Raw genomic sequence first — 23,889 nt, forward strand, 5'->3', positions numbered from 1 at the left:
GGGTTGAGTCCTGATTTGTGACCCAGTATGTGGTCTATTCTGGAGAAAGTTCCATGTGCACTTGAGAAGAATGAGTATTCTGTTGTTTTAGGGTGGAATGTTCTGTATATATCTATGAGGTCCATCTGGTCCAATGTGTCATTCAATGCTCTTGTTTCTTTATTGATTTTGTGCTTCGATGATCTGTCTATTTCTGAGACAGGCATGTTAAGATCTCCAATGATTAGTGTATCCATATCAATATAACTCTTTATCTTGATTAACAGTTTTCTTATGTAATTGGCTGCTCCCATATTGGGGGCATAGATATTTACAATTGTTAGATCATCTTGGTGGATAGTCCCTTTAAGAATGATGTAGTGTCCTTCTGGATCTCTGACTACAGTCTTTAGTTTAAAATCTAATTTGTCTGATAGGAGAATTGCTACCCCAGCCTTTTTTTGAGGCCCATTGACATGAAAGATGCTTCTCCATCCCTTCACTTTCAGTCTGGGTGTATCTTTAGGTTCAAAATGGGTCTCTTGTAGACAACATATGGATGGATCCTCTCATTTTATCTAGTCTGCAACCCTGTGCCCTTTTATGGGCACATTTAGGCCATTCACATTGAGGGTGATTATTGATAGATATGTTTTTATTGACATCATGTTACCTTTGAAGTCTTTCTTTCTGTAGATTGTCTCTATATTTCTGTTCAATGCTATTCTTGGGCTTTTTCCTCCTTTAAAGAAGCCCCCTTAATATTTCCTGCAGTATCGGCTTGGTGGTGGCATAGTCTTTTAAGCCTTGCCGGTCTTGGAAACTCTTTATCTCTCTATCCATTTTGAATGTCAGTCTTGCTGGATAAAGTATTCTTGGCTGCATGTTCTTCTCATTCAGTGCCCTGAATATATTTTGCCAGCCCTTTCTGGCTTTCCAGGTCTCTGTGGACAGGTCTGATGTTATTCTGATGGGCTTTCCTCTCTACGTAAGGATCTTCTTTGTCCTAGCTGCTTTCAAGAGGTTCTGGCTACAATTATAATTCTTCATTCTTACTATTAGGTGTCTCGAGGACTTTCGAGAATCTGTAATCTTGGGGGGAAACCTTCGGCCTCTAGTACATAAACACTGGTTCCATTCACGAGATTTGGAAAATTTTCATGAAGAACTTGTTCCACTATATCTTCTAGACTTCTTTCTTTCTCCTCCCCTTCAGAGATTCCAATAATTCTGACATTGGAATGTTTTATGGCATCATTTATTTCCCTGATTCTGTTTTCGTGGCTTCTAAGCTGTTTGTTCCAGGCTTCCTCCTGATCCTTTCTCTCTATCTCTTTGTCCTCCAGATCACTAATTCTATCTTCTGCCTCAGTTACTCTAGCTTTGAGAGAATTTAGATTAGATTGGAACTCATTGAGAGCATTGTGAAGCTCATCCCTGGTAGCTTTCAGCTCTTCCCTAATATTGAAAACATGATCTCTGGTCGTTTTCAGTTTGGCCCTAATCAATTCCGTTCGGTCACCCATGGCTTTCTCCAACCTAGCTATTGCTTGGATAATTGTTAGCCTGAATTCTCTTTCCAACATATTGTCTATGTTGATAGCCATTAGCTCTGTTGCAGAGCCATCCTCTGTATTTTTCTTCTGTTGGGCATTCCTCCTCCTAGTCATTTTGGTGAGAGATGGCTGAACAGGTGTAGCTGGGTGTATCAACTGTGGTGCAGTCAAGGTGCACCCTGAAATGCTTCTGAGCAATCAGGGCTTCCCACCCAAATGATAGGAAAAAGAAAAGGAGAAGAAAAAAAGAGAGAAGGAAAGAGACAGGAAAGAAAGGTGAGTTAAAAGAGAAGGTTTAGCCCAAATGGGCCCCAAGTTAAGATTTATGAAGTATACAAACAGACACAGATAAACAAAAAGACTGATAATAGTATATGACAAGAGAAAAGAAATAATATATATATTTGCATATATATATATGCAAATAAAGGAAGAACCTCGTCAAAAAGAACCCTGAGTGTAAGATTTATATACTATCAAGACAAACACAAAAACACAGAAATCCTGGTGGAAGAAAAGGATGGGAGAGTGGTTGTAAATTCTCAGTGTGGGTGAGGAAGGTTGTTTTTATTCTTCCTGGATGTATCTTGATATCTTTGTTAAAGGACTCAACTTTCCTAAGATAAGGGGGGATTAGGAATTAGTTTACCTATAGGGGTGGTATTGATTGGGGAAAGGGGATTACCTTGAAGCTTAACTCTATATGAATATTAGAAAATAAAAAATTTAAAAAGGAATAAACTAAACAAAACTAAAATTAAAAAAAAGAAATTTAAAAAATAGAAATGCAAAAGGAAAATACAGGTATATGTATCAAAAAGTTCAGGTTAGAAGGTTATTATGGAATTTGATGTACTGGACATCTCACTGTGACAGTAAATAGGTTAAAAAAATTATCTATATAATAATAAAAAATTAACTATATTTAAAAAATGAGCCAGAATAGTGGGACCGAATTAATAATAAAAACTGTCCTATGAAGTAGTGGTGGTTGTTCTCTTGTAGTCTTTTTTTTTTTTTTTTTCCTTTCCCAGTTGGTTTTCTGGGGGAGGGGCCTGTCATGTGGGTTTTCAGTCCCTGAAGTTCTCTCAGCTAAGTCCTCCTGCCCCCCTCAAGGGGGTGGGCTCTGAGGAAACTGGTTTTCTCAGGCTTTTGTTCTCTAGAGGTTTTTATATTTGTTCACTTTTGTTTTTCTCTCGTGCCTTGACCGCTTTTGATGGTTTTTGTAGGTTTAGAGGAAAGCAAACCACCCTGACCTCCCTCTCAGAGAGAAGCCTCAGTCAGGCTGCAGAGCCCAAATAAATCCCCCCTTGGCCGCTGGCAGAGCAGGTTCCCAGTCGCGGTCCCTGGGGACTCAGGATTTTTTGCTTGTACCCAAAACCATGGCAGAGGCAGCTGTCTGGGCAGCTCCAGACTGCAGGATTGCACACTGAGATTTTCCCGCTGGCCCGGGCTGGGAGTGCCTGGTCTTTCAGGTCCGAGAGGACCCAGCTGGCATTTGTGTGCACATCTCTCAGGGGAGGGCACAGGCAAGACTGGGACTCTGATGGCACAGCAGGGCACTTGCGTGGGGACTGCAAAAAGGCTGTGCTTCTGTTGGCTGGCCAGGCTCCCAGCCCCTAATGGGAGATGGGTGCCAGGCACTCTCAGGCGCGCTGGTGGTTCAGGGACTGAGACCTGGTTTCTCTGCTGCACTTTCTCTGGCTCTGCGCCAGGGGTAGCTGTCCTGGGCCTGGGGACTTAAGCCCCTGACCCTAACACCCCCTTCTTGCCCCCCCCCCCCCCCCGCGGTGATCCTTTGCTCTTTTTGAGAGCTCCCTGAAGGACCCCAGGTCAGAACTATAGAATAGCCTATAAGTTTTAACATTCTTTTTATAACCAGCTTATGCTAACTAAGAAACTGTGGCCAGCTGACCATAGATAAGGGAGTCAGCAAGCAGCATAACAGGATAACGAATAGCAAAAATCTATGTTTAACCCAGCTGTTTCTGGCTTCTGTATAATAATGCTTCTAATGCTTTGCTAAGAAATGAAAAATTGCTTAAACCCTCGTTCGCTGTGTAATCAAATAAAGTTATACCCTTCCCCTGTTAAGAATTTCCCCTACTACTAAGTAAAATTGATAAGGGTTGCCTCCCGTACCAAGGCCGGAGACGCAACCCGTACCAAGGCCGGAGACGTATGGTTCAGCACGTACGCTAGCTGGAGACGTGCGGTTCAGCACGTATACAGATAAAGGTTAGAAACGTGCAATTCAACACGTACCCTCTACTGTACACTACCTGAACGGTGACTGGCCAGAATGTATGGTTGGTTTTAAAGGATTGGCTACCTATGTGTAGGCCTTACTGTAATTCTTTGAAATTACTGGCTAGAAAAGTGAGGGCTCTGATGTAATGGACTGTAAAATTCTATATTAAGGGACTCCCGAAACAGATCGGGGCTCTCAGGCACTGACCCATCCCTCACGGATTTTCATGGTCAAGTGTCCCTGGGAGTCCGAGCATGCCCGAATAAAATCCTCTTGCTTATTGCATCCAGTGGTCTGTGAGTGCGTCCTTGGGTGCGGGTCCTCTAGGGTCTTTCACTCCCCAGGCGCAGGGCACTCTCATATTGGGATATTACTTTCCAATGGGTCGCCTCTGGGGGCTCCCTCCCCCTTTTGTTTATCTTCCGATATCAGTCTGACTTTCCCACTCCACTTTACCTGCCCACTGGCGTCTTCTGCTCCAGTAGAGATCCAGACATGTATAATTCTGATCTCAGGCTGATTCCGTGGGTGATTGGAGATCTTTGGAAGGTAATCAGCTCACTTTAGGGAGCAGGTTGAACGGGCGCCTCCTACTTCCCCGCCATCTTTTCTCCCGTTTTGTTTTGTTTTGTTTTTATTGAACACTACACATTGTGAGTGAAAATTATGGAGAAATTCTGGATGTTGTTTTCTTCCTCCACAAAAGAATTACTTTCTTTCTGTAGTAGGAATAAATCACCTCAGTTCACCAGGCATTCAGAAAATTAGTGCTAGGCTCCAGGTTTTGAGAAATGTAGTTTCCTTACAGCCAATCCATACTAGGTTGCAGCCCTTCAGTTGTCCAACCTAAAAGCTTGTGATGTTTACCAGAGACACTTATTCTTGGTGTGCCCAATTTTTGTCCTCTTACCCTTATAAGACATCCTGAAGCTATGCTTCAGCCTCCCAATGGCACTTTTGAAGAGGTAAATGCCTTTCAGGAAAATGTGGTGCCAAATGTGGGGCTCACCCCTCTTAATTTCCATTGTCTCCAAGATTTTTTTCACCATAAGTTTTCAGTTAAGTTCTTCATGCCTTCAAATAGATGTTTTTTTATATTTTCCTGGTCTTTCTAGTTATGTCATAGGAAGATCGACCTAAAGTAAGGTATTCTGCTATTGCCAAAGGTAGAAAAACTTATGCACACTTTTATAAACTGCCTCTTTCCTTTTTGGGATGAAATGGGGAGGTTTTTAGTTCATTTATTTTAGAGGTTAGTTCACAAACACTAAACCTCCAACTATTGTTGTTAGTGCGACAAAGACACTATGAAAGATATGAAGACAAGTGCAATAGGAAGAAAGAAAAGAATACATAACAAATTGGCAAAGCATCAAGTGCCACAAGAAAAAAAAAAAAAAAAACAAAGAAGTCTGGATGGTTCAGTACAGGAAGAAATTGAAGGATCAGGGAGACTTATGGGAAGGTTGTAATTTTTTTTTAAGATTTTATTTATTTATTTGACAGACAGAGATTACAAGTAGGCAGAGAAGCAGGCAGAGAGAGAGGAGGAAGCAGACTCCCCGCTGAGCAGAAAGCCGGATATGGGGCTCGATCCCAGGCCCTCAGATCATGACCTGAGCTGAAGGCAGAGGCTTTCACCCACTGAGCCACCCAGGCGCCCCATAATTTTTTTTTTTTTTGAGGCTTGATGCCTTTTTATTAAAAACAAACAATGGGGGGGGGGGAGCCTGGGTGGCTTAGTGGGTGAAAGCCTCTGCCTTGCAGAGGACCCTGATCCCAGGGTCCTGGGATCAAGCCCCGCATCAGGGTCTCTGCTCCACGGAGAGCCTGTTTCCTCCTTTCTCTCTCTGTCTGCCTCTCTGCCTACTTGTGATCTCTCTCTGTCAAATAAATAAATAAAATCTTTAAATAAATAAATAAATAAAACAATGGAAAGTTTATCATGCCATTTGCAGCAACCCAAGCAATATTTTCTAGCCATTACAAAACATATTAAAACAAAATTTCTAGATTGCCTTTGACTTTTATGCCTCTTTCTGAAAAGTTAATTTCACGAATATGCTTGGTTTCTCTAATACAATAGGGGCAACTCACATCAGAAAACAGAAACAGTAAACTGTGAACTGAGTTGAGGGGAAGTTCCTGAGGTTGAAAGAGCAGATGTGCATAAATGTAGAACTGAAAATCATTGTCAGGAAAGACATCTATTTTGTCAATTTTGGAAAAGTAAAGTGAGGAAAGGAACTAATACCTTCTATTGCCCTCAGGTACTTCCAGTGGTACTCTATATGCTTGAAATAGATGATTCCATCTTATCCAGAGTCTCAAAAAAAAAAGCCCTCTGAAGTAGATACATCATATACATTTTTGTTTGTTTGCTTCAAGTTTTTATTAAATTCTACTTAGTTAACATATGGTATAATATTGGTTTCAGGAGTAGAATTTAGTGATTCCTCACTGACATACAACAAGTGCCCTTCTTAGTACCCATGACCCATCTAGGAATCTACCCACCTCCCCTCTATCAACCCTCAGTTTGCTCTCTATAGTGAAGAGTCTCTTACAGTTTGCCTCTCTTTCTTTTCTTTTCTTCCTTCCCTTGTGTTCATCTGTTTCCTTTCTTAAATTCCTCATATGAGTGAAATCATATGGTATTTATATTTCTCTGACTTATTTTGCTTAGCATAATATACTCTAGCTCCATACACATCATTGCAAATGGCAAGATTTCATTCTTTTTGATGTCTGAGTAATATTCCTTGGAAAGTTTTTATTTATTTTATTTTTTATAATTTTATACACATTTTATTTTATTTATTATGTTCAGTTAGCTGTTATATAAAAAGGTTGTATTTAAACAGGAACTTGAAGGTAAGTAAAACTTTGTTGGGTTGAGATGTTTGGGGGAAGTTATTAAACAATGATTCCTTTAATATAGATCTGTGATTATTTCTACAGTCATGTATGCCAGACCAAGAGTTCAGACCTTTGTTCAAAGTATTCTTTAGCAACATAATACTTTTTCAGAATATTTCACATTTAGAAAATTAATATGAAAAAATGTAAAAGCAGAGTGATACAGATCGAAAAAAGATTGAGTTCTAAAATCCCCAAGGCTCCCCTGTGTAACCACAGGCTTACACAGTGCTTTGGACAATGAGATATGGAAGACTCCCAGGGTCTCAGCAGAGACCTGGTCTAGATAAGCCAAAAAATTTATTGGAGTTCACGATATTAGAGAGGGCTTCACCATCTAGAACCTGACTCATGAAAGTTCTGTGTGTCATTTCATTATTGAGTAATTACCTTTCTTCTCCATAGTAGAAATAATTATTCTTCTTGTTAATGGTCCCTAAATTCATTTGGGGAAAGAATATGACCATATTAGCAAAAGTTGTCAACTCTCAATCCATTCAACAAGCTCTGCTGAGTTCTTTTGGTTACTATGTACCATACATGTAAGTGATTATCTGCAGGAGCAGATAAGGGCTAAACTTTAAATGACTCTTTTATTCTCCCTGAGCAGATGACAGTTCCAACAGGGGCGAACAAACTGGAATTGCAGTGAATCCTAGACAACTACAACGTCCCAATCTCTACCTCTCCCCCAGCTGGCTCTCCTAGAAGAACAATCACCTAGACTCTGTTAGTCTCCCAAATAAAATCTGAACCTTCCCCATTCATCACCTTCTTCTCTGCTGGGAATCCCTGTTCTCTTGGCTCTGCCATCCAGTCCAGACCATCCTTCAAGCTCCTTGAGAGGCCTTTAATCTCTGTAGCTCTCTCTATTTTCTAGAGATGGAGGTCTGTGCCAGTCCTTCAGAAATGGTCCCCCATGGCTTTGTGGGATGGAGAATAGGAACAACACTTTCCATTCCATAATGTGTCAAGTGCTTTCAACTACATCCATAATTCTCGGCCACAGCTACACATTAAATCCCTCAAGACACTTAAAAAGTAGGTGTTCTGGCTTCACCTCAGAGGTTTATATATAATTTACCTAGAGAGTACTTGAACATCAACATTTTTTAAAAGCTTCTCAGATGAATCTAATGCAAAGTCAGGGTTGAGAATCATTGACTCAAAAGATCTCATTCAGTCCCCACAAAGACTTCTAAGGTCAGTACTTTGGTAAATGTGAGTATCTGGTCTCCCCATCTAGATCACAAACTCCCTTTGGACAGGGACAGAGAGTTTACCCATGTCTCTGGCTCACTCTTAGCTGTGTGTGATGGGCTATGGGACTCCTCTATCCCCAGGTGCCTCCAGCTGCATGTGTCGGGGCCTGAACAGGGTCTTCCAGAAGTCAGATGGTTTCTGCATCTGCCAGGCAGGACATGAGTCCTATAGCAGAAGGGGCCTGGAAAGTGAGGAGAGCAACGGTGATGAAGATTGTCAGCCCCAGGTAATACCTTGGCCTCAAGAAAGGAAGGCTTGAAGACTGAGGAGAGATAGCATGCCAGCCACTTTTTATTGGCTGTCTGGTTAATGTTCAGTCCATTGTGCTGGGTGGATTACCTCCTAAACAAATGAGAAGACCTCAGAAGGATCGTATGGTAAGACACATTTCTCCCTACCAGAGACCAACAGATCTTCAGCGCTCAATATAAAGGATCAAGTATCCCCAAAACTAAACCTCCCAAACATCTCCCTCAGTCAGCAAACTTGTTTTCTATTACTTATGTGGGTCCCCTCTATCCTCAAGCCTAATCCCAGTCAGGAACTGACTAAGTGACCTCGCAGAGGAGACTGTTTCTCCAGAGGCCCCACTGTGTCTCTGAAATTTTCTTTGATGCAGAGAGTGCCCCAATCCTTGACCTGCAGGGGGTACCAGAGCCAGGACTCTTCTCTTACACCTCCCACAGGTGGCAGAGCGATGCTGGGCTGGAGAAGTTCGCCTGGCTGCCACCCGCAAGTGTGTGACCCCACAACTGCATGACTGCTCCTCCTTCTGTCACCCAGTGGGTGGAGAGCTCAGTGCTGAACTGGGCATGTGAGTAATGAAAAGCTGCTGAAAACAAAATGAATCCACCATCACCTGAAAGGTTCTGACTGTCCCCAGAGAACCCATCTGGAAAAGTTGGGCAGGACCCAGCCCTGATGGGAGACTGAGCCAAATACAAGATCCTTCCAGAAGCTTCCCTGTTAGCATTTCCCAAGATGAAAAGTTAGGCCAACAACAGTCAGGTCAAGCAGCCCAGAGCTGAGGAGGTCCTGGCAGCAAAGCAGAGTGAGCTCAACACCCCAGGTCCCTGAGCCAACTGCTAGGAGTGCCCCTGACTAGATACCAAGCCAAGAAGGATTCCAATTTTATCTGACATTCCAGCCTTCCACCTGACTTGTGGACCAGAGTTCCCCAGCATGCAGAGCTGGGGAGCCACTGTGCTGGGAGGCCCACCAAATAGAGTATTCCGGGCTAAACAGCATTCTCTGGCTTCACTCTCGCCTCAGCAGGGAACCCAAAACAAAAATTCTAAGCCTGTAAACTAAGATTTGTCCCAGACATTGATCCCATTTTGGGAGATGCCTAGGCTGGTACAGAAGCAGCGACTAGGAGAGTGCATTTTAAGGAGTCATCATGGACCTCCATTCAAATTATAGTCACTGCTTAGGAAGCATACACACCTCATATCCTTCTGAAGGGGCCTCTACTAGCATAAAGGTATCAGGGGTGTGCAGCTCCTCCATATCCATCAGAGCAGACCTACCATCTTCTTCTCTCCCACAGCTGCCAGTGCCAGGAGTATGTCTCAGCTGAAGAGCTCTGTGATGCCCAGTGTCTGGCCAGGGCCCCCCAGCTTGCCCTGGCCTGGGGTTCCAGCAGACAGCTGATCCTCAGTGTGAAGAGCGAGACAGGAGACAGTGACCAGAGTGTAAGTCCAGCTCAGAGAAGGGCTGGGATGGAAGGGCAGCCTCTACCTGCTAAGGACCCAGGCATCCTGGCTGCAGAAACCAGGCAGCAGAAGGGAAAGTCCATTTGCTAACCAATCTTTCCTACTCTGTTGCTATCTGTATGAATTTCCATTCTGTAGGCTGGAGGGAAAGGCAGAAAGGAAGTGTATTTGTTGGTACAATAATGTCAACCATCTGCTTTGAATGCCAGAAGAGAGCTGAGAAAGCATCAGCTTGGCTTTACATAAGTGTGAAATGAGGCCCAGGGACATGAAAGCATTCACCATGGTCACAAAAATGGTGTGAGCCCTGCTGGAACCGAGCCTGGGCCTCTCTTCCCAGCCTAGACCTCTGGTCAGAGAGCAGAGCCTTCTCTTGGCCACCATCATGTTGGCTATGACTGTCTTCAGGGCCTCAATGTTTCGTCAGGTTTGGAGGGGCAGAGGATCAGGGCCCAGACACAGTGCAGATCTGGCTCACCCTGGATATTTGCCTACCACAAGGTTCTAGGTGGCTGTGTGTGTCTGCCATTGAAAGAAGAAGGATCACTGCTGTGGCACTGGAGAACGGATTTGGGGTGATAGGAAGATAAATGTTCTGAAGAAGTTGCTCTGTTAGTAGGAATTTGGAAGTAGAGAGAAAAGGAGAAAACAATGACCTGGTACAAGGATCAGAGATGAGTCAGGGGTGTTTTCTGGAGATAAGGAGAAGCCCAGGGCATAGGAGGCCACCCGAGCAAGTTTCACTGAGGAAGGAGACATGTCCTAATGTAGGCTGATAGTGGGCATCCTTGAACTCAGCATCACCAGGGGCTCTGCTAAAGGGCTCAGTCTGGGTTTCTGGTCATCCATCATTGCAAGCCTCTCTGCACCTCCTGTCCTCTCCAAGTGTATAATGCTGTGTTGCATGTTCTCAGGAAATAGTGAGCACTCTGGGTCCAGACCAGTTCTTCCAAGGGAACGCCAGGGTCCATCTGATCCAATGTGGCCCCCATGGCATCTTTGGCTTTGTCATCTCCAGAGTGGACATGCTTGGCTCCTTCCTCCTTGGTAAGTGGAGGAGGGTACCAAGCCCAGGCTTTCTCAGAGAGTGGGAGGAGTGAGGGGCACGGCTGCATTCTTCCACTAATAAATGGGAAGCTGGGCCCCCCACCTAAGGCCCCTGAGAAGCTTTTCAGCCCTGTGTTGGTGTTCAGGAGGTGAGAGTCTGGCAGGGACCACAGAAGACCTTGTCCTTGGGGAGGTGAGGGTCCCAGAAGGGCTGAAACTCCTAAAAGGGAATCGAGACAGGATAGGGTCAATAGGTGAGTATGTGTACATCCCCAGACAAGCCCAGGTCCCACAGCGTTCCTTCTCCAAACTCTCCCAGGACCACCTGTATCCCAGCCCTGGCTGCAAAGGCATCATCGGACTACAGGACCGGAACACTCTGTCCCTCATGACCCCCACATCCATCCCCATATTCCAAATCCAGTGGTCTGCCTGGCAGAGGGGGATGTGATTCTTTTCCAGCTTCATATTCTTCCCCACAGTAAGTTTCCTACTTCAGTACATTGGACCCTTCCTCGGGCCTGACTCTCTCATCCCTCCCCTGCCTGGCTGTCCTGTGACTTCACATACTGACCACACCTTTGAAGTGGCAAGTCACAGGCCTGTGTTGTACCCCTGTTCTCAACCCGATTGGACACTTCACTGTGGGCCTCCATGCACTTTCTCAGAGCAGATGTTCCAGTCCAACATTGTGCAGCTCCTCCCTGCAGCCCATGAGGGTCAGACTTCTGTGCCTTGGGTGGAGGCAGGGACTCACTTAGGGGAACTCTTGTTTGAGCCAGTCCTCCTGCATGTCCACTCTGTACCACATGGTCATCCATCCAGGGCCTGAAGCCCCCCAGAGGCAGACTCCTCAACCCCTCCTGGCAGCCCCCTACATCTTCAGATACCTTGGTTTATAAGGATTGTCTTCCTTGCAATGAGCAGAAGCCTGTCTCCTGTGACTCCAATCCCTGGGAACCTCAGAACAAGACAGAGTTTTCCTCCATGAGACAGCCTTTACTGATAGAAAAGGGTCTCATCCCCTTTGGGTTCAGTGCCACCTGCCATGCATTAAGCACAGTTTGAGCCCTTGGTAGACCTTAATTTCCTCCATTTCCCCTGCCAGGTACTTCCCCAGGGTGCTGCTGTGGAGTGGATGGGCAGTCCCCACACACCCAGCCCACCTACTCACACACAGATGACAGATGTACAGTGCTGTCCCACTGAGATGCCCCAGGACACTAAATGGCTGGGCTGAGACAGGGATAGTTCCACAGCTCTAAAGACATGAGAGAGACAAGAGAGAAGCCAGCCCAGGGCTGGCTTCTTTTTATCTTCTCCAACAGATTTCTTTTTTAAAGAAATGGATTTTGAGGAGAAAAAAACAAGGGCAGAGAGGTATGGAATAGAAAATAAAGGCAAATATAAACTGTTCTGCTAATTGTTTTATAACCACAACAAATTAGTACAGATAATGCTGTGTACAAACAACACAATAAAGGTTCAAAGATTAAGGTGCTCCCTCAGGCAATGCTGAAAATAGTCATCTCTGGTATTTGGAATTTATGCTTCACTGGGTATGAGGCACAGCCATGCTTTTAACCTGATTTAAACAGAAGAATGGCCCCTTGGCCCAGGTAGAAATAGTTGAAGAGTTTGGTTTCATGGGTCAGTAACTACTGAAGTTCCTCCCCACATAGCAGTGCTAAGGCGATGAGCATCCACGGGGGAAATAAATCCTGGAAATGAACTCTAAACATTTTTGCCCTGGTTTCCAGGCCAGGTCTCCTGGAAACCCACTGGGACCTGAGAAACCTCCATTCCCTCTAAGCCTTGGTATTTACATGTGTGGAGTGAACCCAGTTGCATTCCCCCTTCTCCACACAGCGGGGAGGTAAGATCAGAGCCCCATCTTTTGGGAAGAATGGGAGTGCTCAGAAGAACTGACACCTATGCATGGGAAAGACCTCCTGTGCTGAAGGAATGGCCTGTCTGGGCCTGTCTGTATTTCTGCCAGAATCCCCATCCACCACCTTAGCTGCTCCTCTTAGTCATCCCACACAGCATGTATCGAGTGCCTGTTGCATGCACACTGCCTGTCAGGAGTACAGAATTGAATGGGTCTCACCTCTGAGAGTGCCAGGGCTGCCAGCTGTGCTCTTGCACAAAGGGCATGGGGGCATGGGGGCCCCTGTTCACTGTGTTTCAACAATGTGCTGGTGTGCACATTTCTCAGGCCAGGGGAAGAAATGGTCTTTCCCGGACACTAAGATTTTTTTTTTTTAAGATTTTATTTATTTATTTGACAGACAGAGATCACAAGTAGGCAGAGAGGCAGGCAGAAAGGGGGGGGGGGGGGTGGAGGAAGCAGGATCCCCACTGAGCAGAAAGCCTGATATGGGGCTCCATCCCAGGACCCTCAGATCATGACCTGAGCTGAAGGCAGAGGCTTTAACCAACTGAGCCACCCAGGTGCCCTGACACCAAGATTATTAAATGATTATTATTATAGACATGAAAGAATGAAACATGCCATTTCATGAAAACATGTCTTCTCAGTTTGCTCACTCTCCCACGGACAGACGCTGAGCTGTCAGGATGTGAGCTGCCCAGGCCTGGACTGAGGAGGCCCCTGGAACCCAGCCCCACCCTGCTCTTTCTCCAGATCGCTCAGCCAGCCACTATCCTGTGTACCAGGTGCAGCATCTGTTTAACAGCAACCCCCACTGGGACTTTGGGGCCTTCAGGCGACTCAGGCACTTGATACAAGAAACTCACCTCAACTTCTCAAGGTAATCTCAGCTAAGCTGTCTGGGAACTTGGAGGGGCCACGGTTCCTCATGTGTAAGACAGAGCTGGGGAGGCACTACAAGGACCAGAGGAGGATGGGAAGCCACCAACTGTGTGGGAGGTAAGACCAGAAGAGACCAATGGCAGGTGAGTCCTCCTGAGTACATGGAGTGGAAGGGTTTGGGAGTCATGGACAGCTTCCTTGGGCCACATTATTCCTGTGCGTGGGAAGGGGTCCTGCCACAGGTTAAGGTCACTCACATTTAGCCTGATATGAACAACCCAGAAAAGCTGACTATCCCCATATGCTGACCTTTCATCCCCCAGGTTTGCCCACCAGTTCCTAGATCCAGGTACATATGTGTTTCGAGACAATGGGCTGCCTGAAAGCTTCATGGTGGTGTTGGTGAAGAAGAAAGGAGTGGCCTGCAGTCCCAGTCTATCCCCTGTACAGCCCTCCTCCCCATATCAGCTTACCAGGCACGGGGTCCTCAGGCGGAGGCTGCCAAACCTGGGCCCAGACTGGGCAGTGATCACAGGTACTGACCTTGGACCAGAGTAGCCAAGACCCAGAGGGGGCATGGGAGAAGCCTTTCACATCAGGACCCCGAAGTGTATGTCCAGTCCTGTCCCTTTGGGCATAGCCCCAAAGACTTCAGATGGGCACAGGGACAAACTTGTCCCTGAACTAGGGCTTCATTTGCCAGGTAAAGTAAATTGAATTTCCTTCTTGGGGCCCCCTTTTCTCCCTGCCTCCCAAGCCGCTCAGTTTTGGGACCTGTCCTTATGAACAGGGAGGATGTCATGGTAAACGAGGCCACTGAGTAGAGTCATAAGCTCACAGAGACTCCTATTCTAACCTCCTCTGTGGGTTTTCCATCCATCTTCTTTCCTGCTTCTTTTTAAGCAATCTCACTGAGCTTTCCAGGCTGAGCCTCAGACAGTGGTTCTGTCATCGCCCCCTGCCCAAGAGGGCAGAGAGGGGCAGCCCAGCAGTGCCTGAGGCATAAAGCCTGCAGATGCTCTGAGTGGTCATCACATGGCCCCTGCCCCTCTCCCCTGCCCTTACAGGAGTGCTGCTAGCTATTGGCTTAGCAACCATGCTGCTGACAGGCCTTAGCCTCATACTGAGACCGCCGCTAGCCCAGGCCTGCCCTATGAGGACTTGGAGGCCCCAGTGGAGGGGACTTGGAGGGCCTCATGTGCCCACTGAGTATGTGCCCCTCAGGGACAGGTAAGTCCCCTTCTACCCCTCACTCCATTCCCAGCCTAGGGACCATGGCTGGTCTGGCCACTCCCCACCCTGGCCCTGCCCACACTCATGACCCCAGGGCTGACCCTGGAGACTCGGGAAAGAATGCCTTCCCAAGCTGACCTGTGATGTTCATAGCTGGCACTCCTGGTCCACGTGAGCCCTGTGCCACCTGCGTGTAGGTGCTTTTTTCCAGCTTTCTATCCTATGAAGATCTTAGTCCTTGGGACTCTGAGGAAGAAGCAGATTCCAAGAAGACAGCCATTACCTGGGGCACAGGTACCACACTTGTGTGGAACAACTCTTCTTCTCTCTTCCTGCCTTCTACCCCAAACTGCGCCCCAGATACACACTCTGGATAACATCTTACATTTCTATAGCACTGATGATTTATAAGACACTTCATGCTGTCCATCTGATCATCACAATGGTAGCTAGAAGTATGTGTTTTCAGGTGTTTCCCATCTCCATTTTATAGACAAAGAGACTGAGGCTCAAGGAAATGTGAGTGGCTTCCCTCAGATCCCCAAGTGGCAATTTTTAGATAGTAGGTGATGTGGGACTTGAAGCGAGAGTTCTCTACTCCTTACTGTGCTGCTCAGGAGTTCTTAAGAAACTAAGGGCAATTCTCCAGCTCATGGCTAACTTGCTGTAGCTCACTGCAGGGGCAGAAATGAAGCCCTGCTACGGAAGCCCTTTACAGGATCACTCACCTGCCTCTGTAAGCTTCTCTTCTCACCTGGAGAATTGGACATTGCCTCCATTTTCAGGAAGACATAGAGGGACCACATGTTCCTCCTCATCCCACTGGGCCCCGCTGTGAGGAGGAAGTGTATACAAAAGTGCATGAAGAAGCAGCTCTGCCAAGACCTTTCCTCTGCTTGGGAATAACAACTGGATTACCTCACTTCGGACATCAGACAAAGAGACAGAGGGGGGCACCTGGGTGGCTCAGTGGTTTGGGCTGCTGCCTTCGGCTCGGGTCATGATCTCAGGGTCCTGGGATCGAGCCCCGCATCGGGCTCTCTGCTCCGCAGGAAGCCTGCTTCCCTCTTTCTCTCTCTCTCTCTCTCTCTCTGCCTGCCTCTCTGCCTGCTTGTGATCTCTGTCTGTCAAATAAATAAATAAATAAAATCTTAAAAAAAAAAGAGAGAGAGAGAAACAGAGGAAGGGCCCTATAAGCTCTCACTGATGTGGGTTCACAAAGCTTCAAGTTTGCTTCCATTTTGTCCTTAAGTGCCATGTTGCAGAAACCACAGGAAGCAAGTTGAGTGCCAGGGACCTGGAGGAAGCAATGAAGTGAGTAGTACAAGGCACAGCCATGGGACCAAACCAGCACTAGAGGCTTGCTAGTTGTGTGAACTTGAACACAGGCCTCCTCATACCATCCACACATCCACACAGACAAACACATATATCCACATGCATCCACACACATACACATTGCATATACACCCACACACAGACACACACACACACCATCCAAGGCAGGCCTGCCTCTGTGCTATCACTGACTATGACTTTGCATGGGCATCAGAGGCTGTTCATCTCTTTCCTGGTGATAGCTTTGGATAGTGAAGACAGCAGGCATAGAGAACTGACTGAGTCCAGGACAAATCTATCCCTCCCAACCTAGGTCACCCCTTGGGGGATGAGCAGCAAACCCAGCTGTGCAGAACATGTACAGTATGGACACCAGAATCAGGGGTAAATGCCAGCACTTTAATCTTCAAAGGAAGCCTCCATTCAGGGCCAGGGCTGGGGGTTGGGAGCTCATTGCAGGGATCTCCCACAGGGGGAGATGCTGGCACAGGGCTTTTTTGGTTAAAGGACTGACCGTGTAGGGGAGGGTGAAATGCCCCTATACAATGGGGCACGTGACAGGGCACATAGAGAGAAGATCTTGATGGTGAAGGGGGTCTGAAAAGCTGCTTTCCCCCCCTTCCCACCTGAACAGCTGGTAGCTCAGGGAACAGACCCCACCTGGGCTACAGAGGAAGGAAAGGAAGGCAAAGCTGGCTGTGCAGAGGTCTGGCCCATGTTTGTTACCCAAAATAAGATCTCCTGCAACACTGTGCCAGCATGAATGGGACTACCCTTCTCCCCTCTTGCACCCATCAGGTCTGGGAAAGAGTAGTGTAGGATTGGCAGTGGACACACACTCAGCTTCATATTCACACTCCTGCAGGCCATTCTCTGAACAAGGCCTAGGCCGACATGAGCCTTCACACCACCTTCTTTCTTTCTTCTTTCTTCCTTTGAGAATCAGCTGCACCAGGAAAGGCAGTTGGAAGGGGAGCCCCTTCACTCACATGTGTCCTAACAGAGTAGAATGGGTTTGAGGGAGAAGAAGGTCAAGGGGTTTAAGACCCTCAACCAAGGGACATTCCTGCAGGGAGTGACAGAACCCCACCAGGATCCAGCAGCCTAGTGGAGTTGCTTGATTTACTCCCTTGGGGTCTGTCTGGGTCACACTCCAGCCTGAAGCCTAGAGGAGACACCTCAGCCAGACAAGTACTTAGTGAGCCTCTACTGTCTGCCAGGTGCTGTGGGAAACCCGAGGCTGAGCAGGAGTCCACAGAGCAGTGGGGACAGGTGGGGCAAGAGCTGTTGAAGGGGAGCATAGAGTGGTTATAGGGACATGAGGACAGTGAGATGAACTCAGGCAGAGGGAAGGGGCAGCCAGTTGTGGCCTGCAGAACCCTGCAAACAGCCTCCTCAGGGGGCTGCCATCTTCTCCAGCCCAGGGAGACCCACCCTCAGGAAAGCAGGAAGGCAGTGCCCACTACCCAACTCTTATGTGTCACCAGGCACAATGGACAGAGGCTGTAAGGATCCCTGTTGGTCACACCCCCACAGAAGAGATTCTCTCCACAGCCACTGCTACCTGCCTCTAGGAAGGCTTCCCACCTCCTCCAGCTCCCATCAAACCTAGCCCCTGTCTTTCCTGCCAGTACTAACCCTCTGCCTACACATGCTTCTTCTGCTCTCCTCTTTCCTGCATACCTGCCTGCAAAAACCCCAGAGGGAAGGAGAGAAGCTGCAGAGTCAGCACCCTCGGGCCCAGATTCTGCTTCCAGCTCCTGCTCCATCCCATAGTCTCACTCCATGCCTTTCTCCTGCAGGAGAGCCACTCCCTGTGAAGACCCTAGAGGACTTCAGCATCCGTACTCTCTACGACAAGCTTGAGGACCAGAGCCTGCATGTGGCGGCCCAACTGAACAAGCACCGGAGCGATGCCCTGGCTTTCTACAGAGGCGCCAGCCAGCAGCTCCAGGGCCTCAAGGTCAAGTGCAATTCCCAGACAACCAAGCCACTGACACCCCCACCATCCCAGGGAGCAGGGGCCCCCCTCACCCACTTCTGGAAATTGCCTGAATCAAGAACACTCGTAACTGAGAGAGTGACACAGCCATGGTTTTTCCAGGACATTCTGCAGCACTTCAGCACAACTGAGCAGCATGTTCTGGGGAGGGGCGGAAACCTAGAAATGGAGGTCACAGCTGCTACCAGGACAGCCACTGGGCTGAGCAAGGAATCTTGGGGCCGCCACACTGCAGCTTCACTCAGGGAGCCCTGGCAGCATCCTCTAGGTGAGAAACAGGTGCCCAGGGGTGGGATTATGATGTCATAATATTAACTCTAACTTTGTATAGCACCTAACTTTGTATATCTTATATTTATCATCTCACTTGGTGCTCAGAACCCCCATGTCATAACTGGAAAGCATCAACCCTGATGACAGAGAATGGTCCTGGACCTGGAGAGGAACGTGATTTGCCAGAAGGGGAGGGAGACTCGGATAAAACATAGCAGAGCGATGTTTGCCCCTATTCTCCTGCTGGCCACATCCATCATTGTGCTTTAAGAGCTGTCTTTATGTAGGAAATCAGGGTGACAAGGGCCTTAAGGCCCTTGAGAGTCTCCTTAGCTTATACTTTTAGCTTTGTTTTCTAAAGGGCAAAAGCAATACATGCTCCTTAGAAAAGTTTCATCAATACAAAAGAGTAAATAATGGAAAGCTAAAGTCCACTTGACCCCAAATCCCAGCAACCCCATAGGTCTGTAGATGAATATTTATTGGCTCTTTTTTGGACCCTGTGGAAACTCCTTCCACAACAGCCTATACTCTGAAATACTCCTGCCATCTGGTAGAGTCCAGATAACGCCTTCCAGGTTATAAAGGCGGCTTCTTTTACAACCTGGGTGTTGCGGTTCACTGTAAAGAAGCATGTGGTAGACAAGGCTTATGATGGAATAGGGAATAGGGTTAGGGTGTGGAGGGACATCCCTGGGTCTTCCTGCATGGTCTGACTTACAGTCACACTCAGATATTAGAGCCCAAAACTGAGCATCATCCTGGTTGGGTCTGACAGATGACAGCTCTGGGTGTGCAGTCTCCAAGCTACCCCTGAATGGCCCCAACATCCCTGTGTTTAGGCCACTGGATAAAGCACAGCTCTAGCTGCCATGGTAGAGAAACCCGCCTCCATGTTGTAAGTGGTAAGGGTTGTCATCCCCTTTGCTCCTGGCCCCTCTCCCTCCCTGTGAGTGTCCAGTGGACACCAGTTTGGGGTGAGAAGGGGGCCACCAAGCTGTTCTTTGCAAAACTGTGTCCCCCAGGAGGCAAACTAACCCAGCAATTCATCCAACAGGCTTACCCACAGATCTCACTGGCCTAGCTGCATGCTTCTAGAGAGTATGCAAGCCTTCTCCTCCACTCTAGAGACAGCCTGGGTGTTCACTCCCATGCCAGGAGCATGGACACTGGAGGAGGCTGTGTGCTTCCTGGAACAAACACTCCTGGGCTCAGCAAAGACTTCCCAGCCCCAAAGCATGTTCTGTGGTGGCCCAACTTCAAGGCAGGAAAACCTAAGCTTGTTGCTTAAGTCATCCGTGTCTGAATCCAGACCTCGGCATAAAATCAGCTGATTTTTTTTCTTTTATTTAAATTTTTTTAGTTAACATACAGTGCCATATTGGTTTCTGGAGTAGAATTCAGTGATTCCTCACTTACATACAGTAAGTGCTCATCACAAGTGCCCTCTTTAAAACCCATCCCACTACTAACCCTTTCCCTGCTCTCCTCCCCCCATCAACCTTCTGTTTTCTAGCACTAAGGGTCACTTATGGCTTGTTTCCCTCTCTTCTTTTTTTTTTTTTTCTTTTCCTCCTTTCCATATGTTCATTTGCTCTCTTTCTTAAATTCTACAAATGAATGACATATATGGTATTTGCCTTTCTCTGACTGACTTACTTCACTTAGCATAATACACTCTCCATCCACATCATTGTAAATGGCAAGATTCCATTCTTTTTGATGGCTGAATAATATTCCTGTGTGTGTGTGTGTGTGTGTGTGTGTGTGTGTATACCACATCTTCTCTATTCATTCATCATTGGGCTCTCTCCATAATTTGGCTATTGTTGATAAAGCTACTATAAATGTCAGGGTCCATGTAACCTTTTGAATCTGTATTTTTGTATCCTTTAGCTAAATACCTAGTAGTGCAATTGCCAGATTCATTTTTAACTTTTTGAGGAACCTCCAAACTGTTCTCCAGAGTGACTGCAACAGTTCGTATTCCCACCAACAGTACAAGAGAGTTCCCCTTTCTTTGCATTCCTACCAACCCCTATTGTTTTTTGGGTATTTAATTTTAGCCATCCTGACAGGCGTAAGTTGGTATCTCATTGAAAATCAGCTGACTTTCCGTCTCTTGAAGCAGTTTACCAAACTTCAGATTGTAGCTTTCTATAAATCAGTTTAATAAATTGCAATAAGCATTAAAAAAAAAAAACCTAGAAAGGAATAAAATCAAAACTACCAGAAGCCACACATTTATAAAAAGTGATATGGCTTCATACAACTCTCCTTGTAGTATTATACATACATATATGGAGAAGCATGCAAACAATGAATTTCTTAGTGTGCACTGTGATTCTTAAGTATAGAAGCCACTGTCTACAAGGAATCTAGTAATGGGATTTGCCCCCAGAAGATCCCCTTAAGTCAGAATCCCACAGGCCTCAGTCCCACCTGGTCAGCAAGAGCCTTGGGGGAGAAGTTCAGAGAATTTGTGTTTGCCTCATCACAAGGGAAGAAATCTCAGATCCAAGAAAGAAGGGTCTCCAGTTCTGGCCTAACATAACCATTTTTAAGAGAAACCTGCAGAATTTACATTATATCCCTCAGGACAACATCAAGTCATAGTAATGAGAATAAACTTGATGGATTACTTGTTTATTCCCACAAGTTCTGAGGGGCACATCCCTTGTTCTTCATCCCCAGGGTGTGTTGTAAGGAAGGTAGGGAGAAGACAGCCACTTTAAAGGGGAAACACATGATTCCTAAATCTGGTAGACAATTTCTGCCTGACTTAATGTTTCCTTAAATTATTCATGTTAAAGGACTTATTTAGAGGAAGAAAACTTTTTTTAGTCTCTAATTTGGGAAGGAAAAAGAATTAAAATAGCCCATAATATGGCAGCATCCCACCGGATGGCTATCTATTCTGTCTATTCAGTCCAATCAGAAAATAAGCCCTTCCCTTAACTCAGCATTTAGAACACTTGATGGAAGCTCCTTACAGGATGGCCCCCAGAGGCCTGTCTCAGCTATTGGACATCAGGCCAGGATGCTGTCTCGTCAGCATCAAGAGGGGACCAAGGAGCATCCCCAGGAAAATATCTGGACACATGGGTCATCTGACCAAGGAAGGGAGAATGCCCCACTCCTCCTGTGCACAGCTGCCTAGGACTCTGGGGGCTACCACCCACCTTTGCACAGCTGTCTGGGGCTCTTGCAGCTCTGGGATCTCAGCTTCTCCAAGCGCTCTCCTCCACAGTCCTGAGGGCTGTTGTAAACACTAAGCAAGCACTGTCTCAATTAACCCATTCAGTTCTCACAGGAAATCTATGAGTGACATTACCATAATTTTATAGATGAAGGAACAGTGTCTTAAAGAGGCTAAAAAGTCAATTCCACCAAAGTTACATGGAGAGTGACAGAGCAGGGCTAGCCAGAAGCCCAGTCTCCACCATGCAGCCCTTAAACATCTCTGCCACCTCTGGCTGAAAGGGCATGGAAGAATGTACCTCACTCGAACCCAAGGGCCCACCACTCAGCCACCAGGCTCCAGTTCCAAGAGCCCAGACACAGTCCTTTCCACTGAGCTTCCTGGCCCAGTTGGGGACACAGGCTGGCCAGGCTGGTCTAGGGTCTCACCTCTTGTTCCTCAGTATAGATCACTCTATGGAAAGGAGTGGGTGACTGGAAGAATGTTTTTGAGGCTGAGATCCAAGCACTTATTTTTTCCATGATGATGGCCATGTGTCCTCGAAAGCCCTTGCAAAAAGGGGAAGTAGGTCAAACAGATGCCAGAAGCCTTGCCTGGCACATGTGTATACGTGTATGTATTTGTGTTCATGTGTGGTCTGTGAAACCACAGAGATGGAGCAATGTTGTTAAAAGCTTTCCTTGACCTCTCAATACAATTTCCTCTTCTTAAACTTATCCATACATATCTGGGCTGGAACACCTGGCCAAGTGATCATGAGAAGAAGGACATAAAAGGCTACCTTCCTCTGAAATTGGTCTGGGACTAAGCTGTAAAAACTTCATGTCCTAAAAATCCTCTCCATGGGCACTGACAGGAGCTGAATGAAGAAGACTAAATGAAGCCTACTCCTTGCCTAGCTAACTGAAGATAGAGGCTTCCATTATTTCTTTTTGTTTTTAATTCATTTTTTATTTTCAGCATAACAGTATTCATTATTTTTTTGCACCACACCCAGTGCTCCATGCAATCCGTGCCTTCTATTATACCCACCACCTGGTACCTCGACCTCCCACCCCCCGCCCCTTCAAAATCCTCAGATTGTTTTTCAGAGTCCATAGTCTCTCATGGTTCACCTCCCTTCCAATTTCCCCCAACTTCCTTCTCCTCTCTAACTCCCCATGTCCTCCGTGCTTTTTGTTATGCTCCACAAATAAGTGAAACCATATGATAATTGACTCTCTCTGCTTGACTTATTTCACTCAGCATAATCTCTTCCAATCCCCTCCATGTTGCCACAAAAGTTGGGTATTCGTCCTTTCTGATGGAGGCACAATACTCCATAGTGTATATGGACCACATCTTCCTTATCCATTCATCCGTTGAAGGGCATCTTGGTTCTTTCCACAGTTTGGCGACCGTGGCCATTGCTGCTATAAACATTGGGGTACAGATGGCCCTTCTTTTCACGACATCTGTATCTTTGGGTTAAATACCCAGGAGTGCAATGGCAGGGTCATAGGGAAGTTCTATTTTTAATTTCTTGAGGAATCTCCACACTGTTCTCCAAAGAGGCTGCACCAACTTGCATTCCCACCAACAGTGGAAAAGGGTTCCCCTTTCTCCACATCCTCTCTAACACATATTGTTTCCTGTCTTGCTAATTTTGGCCATTCTAACTGGTGTAAGGTGATATCTTAATGTAGTTTTAATTTTAATCTCCCTGATGGCTAGTGATGATGAACATTTTTTCATGTGTCTAATAGACATTTGTATGTATATATTGGAGAAGTGTCTGTCCATATCTTCTGCCCATTTTTTGATATGATTGTCTGTTTTATGTGTGTTGAGTTTGAGGAGTTCTTTATAGATCCTGGATATCAACATTTTGTCTGTACTGGCATTTGCAAATATCTTCTCCCATTCCGTGGGTTGCCTCTTTGTTTTCTTGACTGTTTCCTTTGCTGTGCAGAAGCTTTTGATTTTGATGAAGTCCCAAAAGTTCATCTTCGCTTTTGTTTCCTTTGCCTTTGGAGACATATCTTGAAAGAAGTTGCTGTGGCTGATATCGAAGAGATTACGGTCTATGTTCTCCTTTAGGTTTCTGATGGATTCCTGTCTCACGTTGAGGTCTTTTATCCATTTTGAGTTTATCTTTGTGTATGGTGTAAGAGAATGGTCGAGTTTCATTCTTCTACATATAGCTGCCCAGTTTTCCCAGCACCATTTATTGAAGAGACTGTCTTTTTTCCAAAAAATTATGTAATGAAGGTTATAAAATTAAAAAGAAGAAAGCAATTAAATAATATTTTGGCAAAATTACCCTGCAGCTTATCAGGTTCCCTCTGAGTAGGTA

The 23,889-nt window shown here is 46.3% G+C and overlaps 1 protein-coding gene across 4 annotated transcripts in view; it reads left to right on the forward strand.

The window, feature by feature from the left end:
- LOC132002609 (uncharacterized) overlaps positions 1-23,889 on the forward strand; it is a 51,916-nt gene that overhangs the window by 11,642 nt on the left and 16,385 nt on the right. For 2 of the 4 annotated variants that reach the window (XR_009399956.1, XM_059377725.1), the window contains exons 8-18: positions 8,049-8,194; positions 8,655-8,782; positions 9,518-9,662; positions 10,598-10,730; positions 11,050-11,211; positions 13,378-13,409; positions 13,505-13,623; positions 13,830-14,041; positions 14,574-14,736; positions 14,951-15,033; positions 17,880-18,347. Coding sequence is in view for 3 of the 4 variants with exons in the window: in XM_059377725.1 (XP_059233708.1) it covers positions 8,049-8,194; positions 8,655-8,782; positions 9,518-9,662; positions 10,598-10,730; positions 11,050-11,211; positions 13,378-13,409; positions 13,505-13,623; positions 13,830-14,041; positions 14,574-14,736; positions 14,951-15,033; positions 17,880-18,347 (1,791 nt within the window). In the remaining variant the exon portion in view is untranslated. Of the gene's footprint in view, positions 1-8,048; positions 8,195-8,654; positions 8,783-9,517; positions 9,663-10,597; positions 10,731-11,049; positions 11,212-13,377; positions 13,624-13,829; positions 14,042-14,573; positions 14,737-14,950; positions 15,034-17,879; positions 18,348-23,889 lie in introns of all 4 variants that reach the window. The other 2 variants (XM_059377727.1, XM_059377726.1) reach the window with 2 other exon arrangements.

This window comes from Mustela nigripes, chromosome 15, assembly GCF_022355385.1.
Source record: "Mustela nigripes isolate SB6536 chromosome 15, MUSNIG.SB6536, whole genome shotgun sequence".
Taxonomy (NCBI): Eukaryota; Metazoa; Chordata; class Mammalia; order Carnivora; family Mustelidae; genus Mustela; species Mustela nigripes.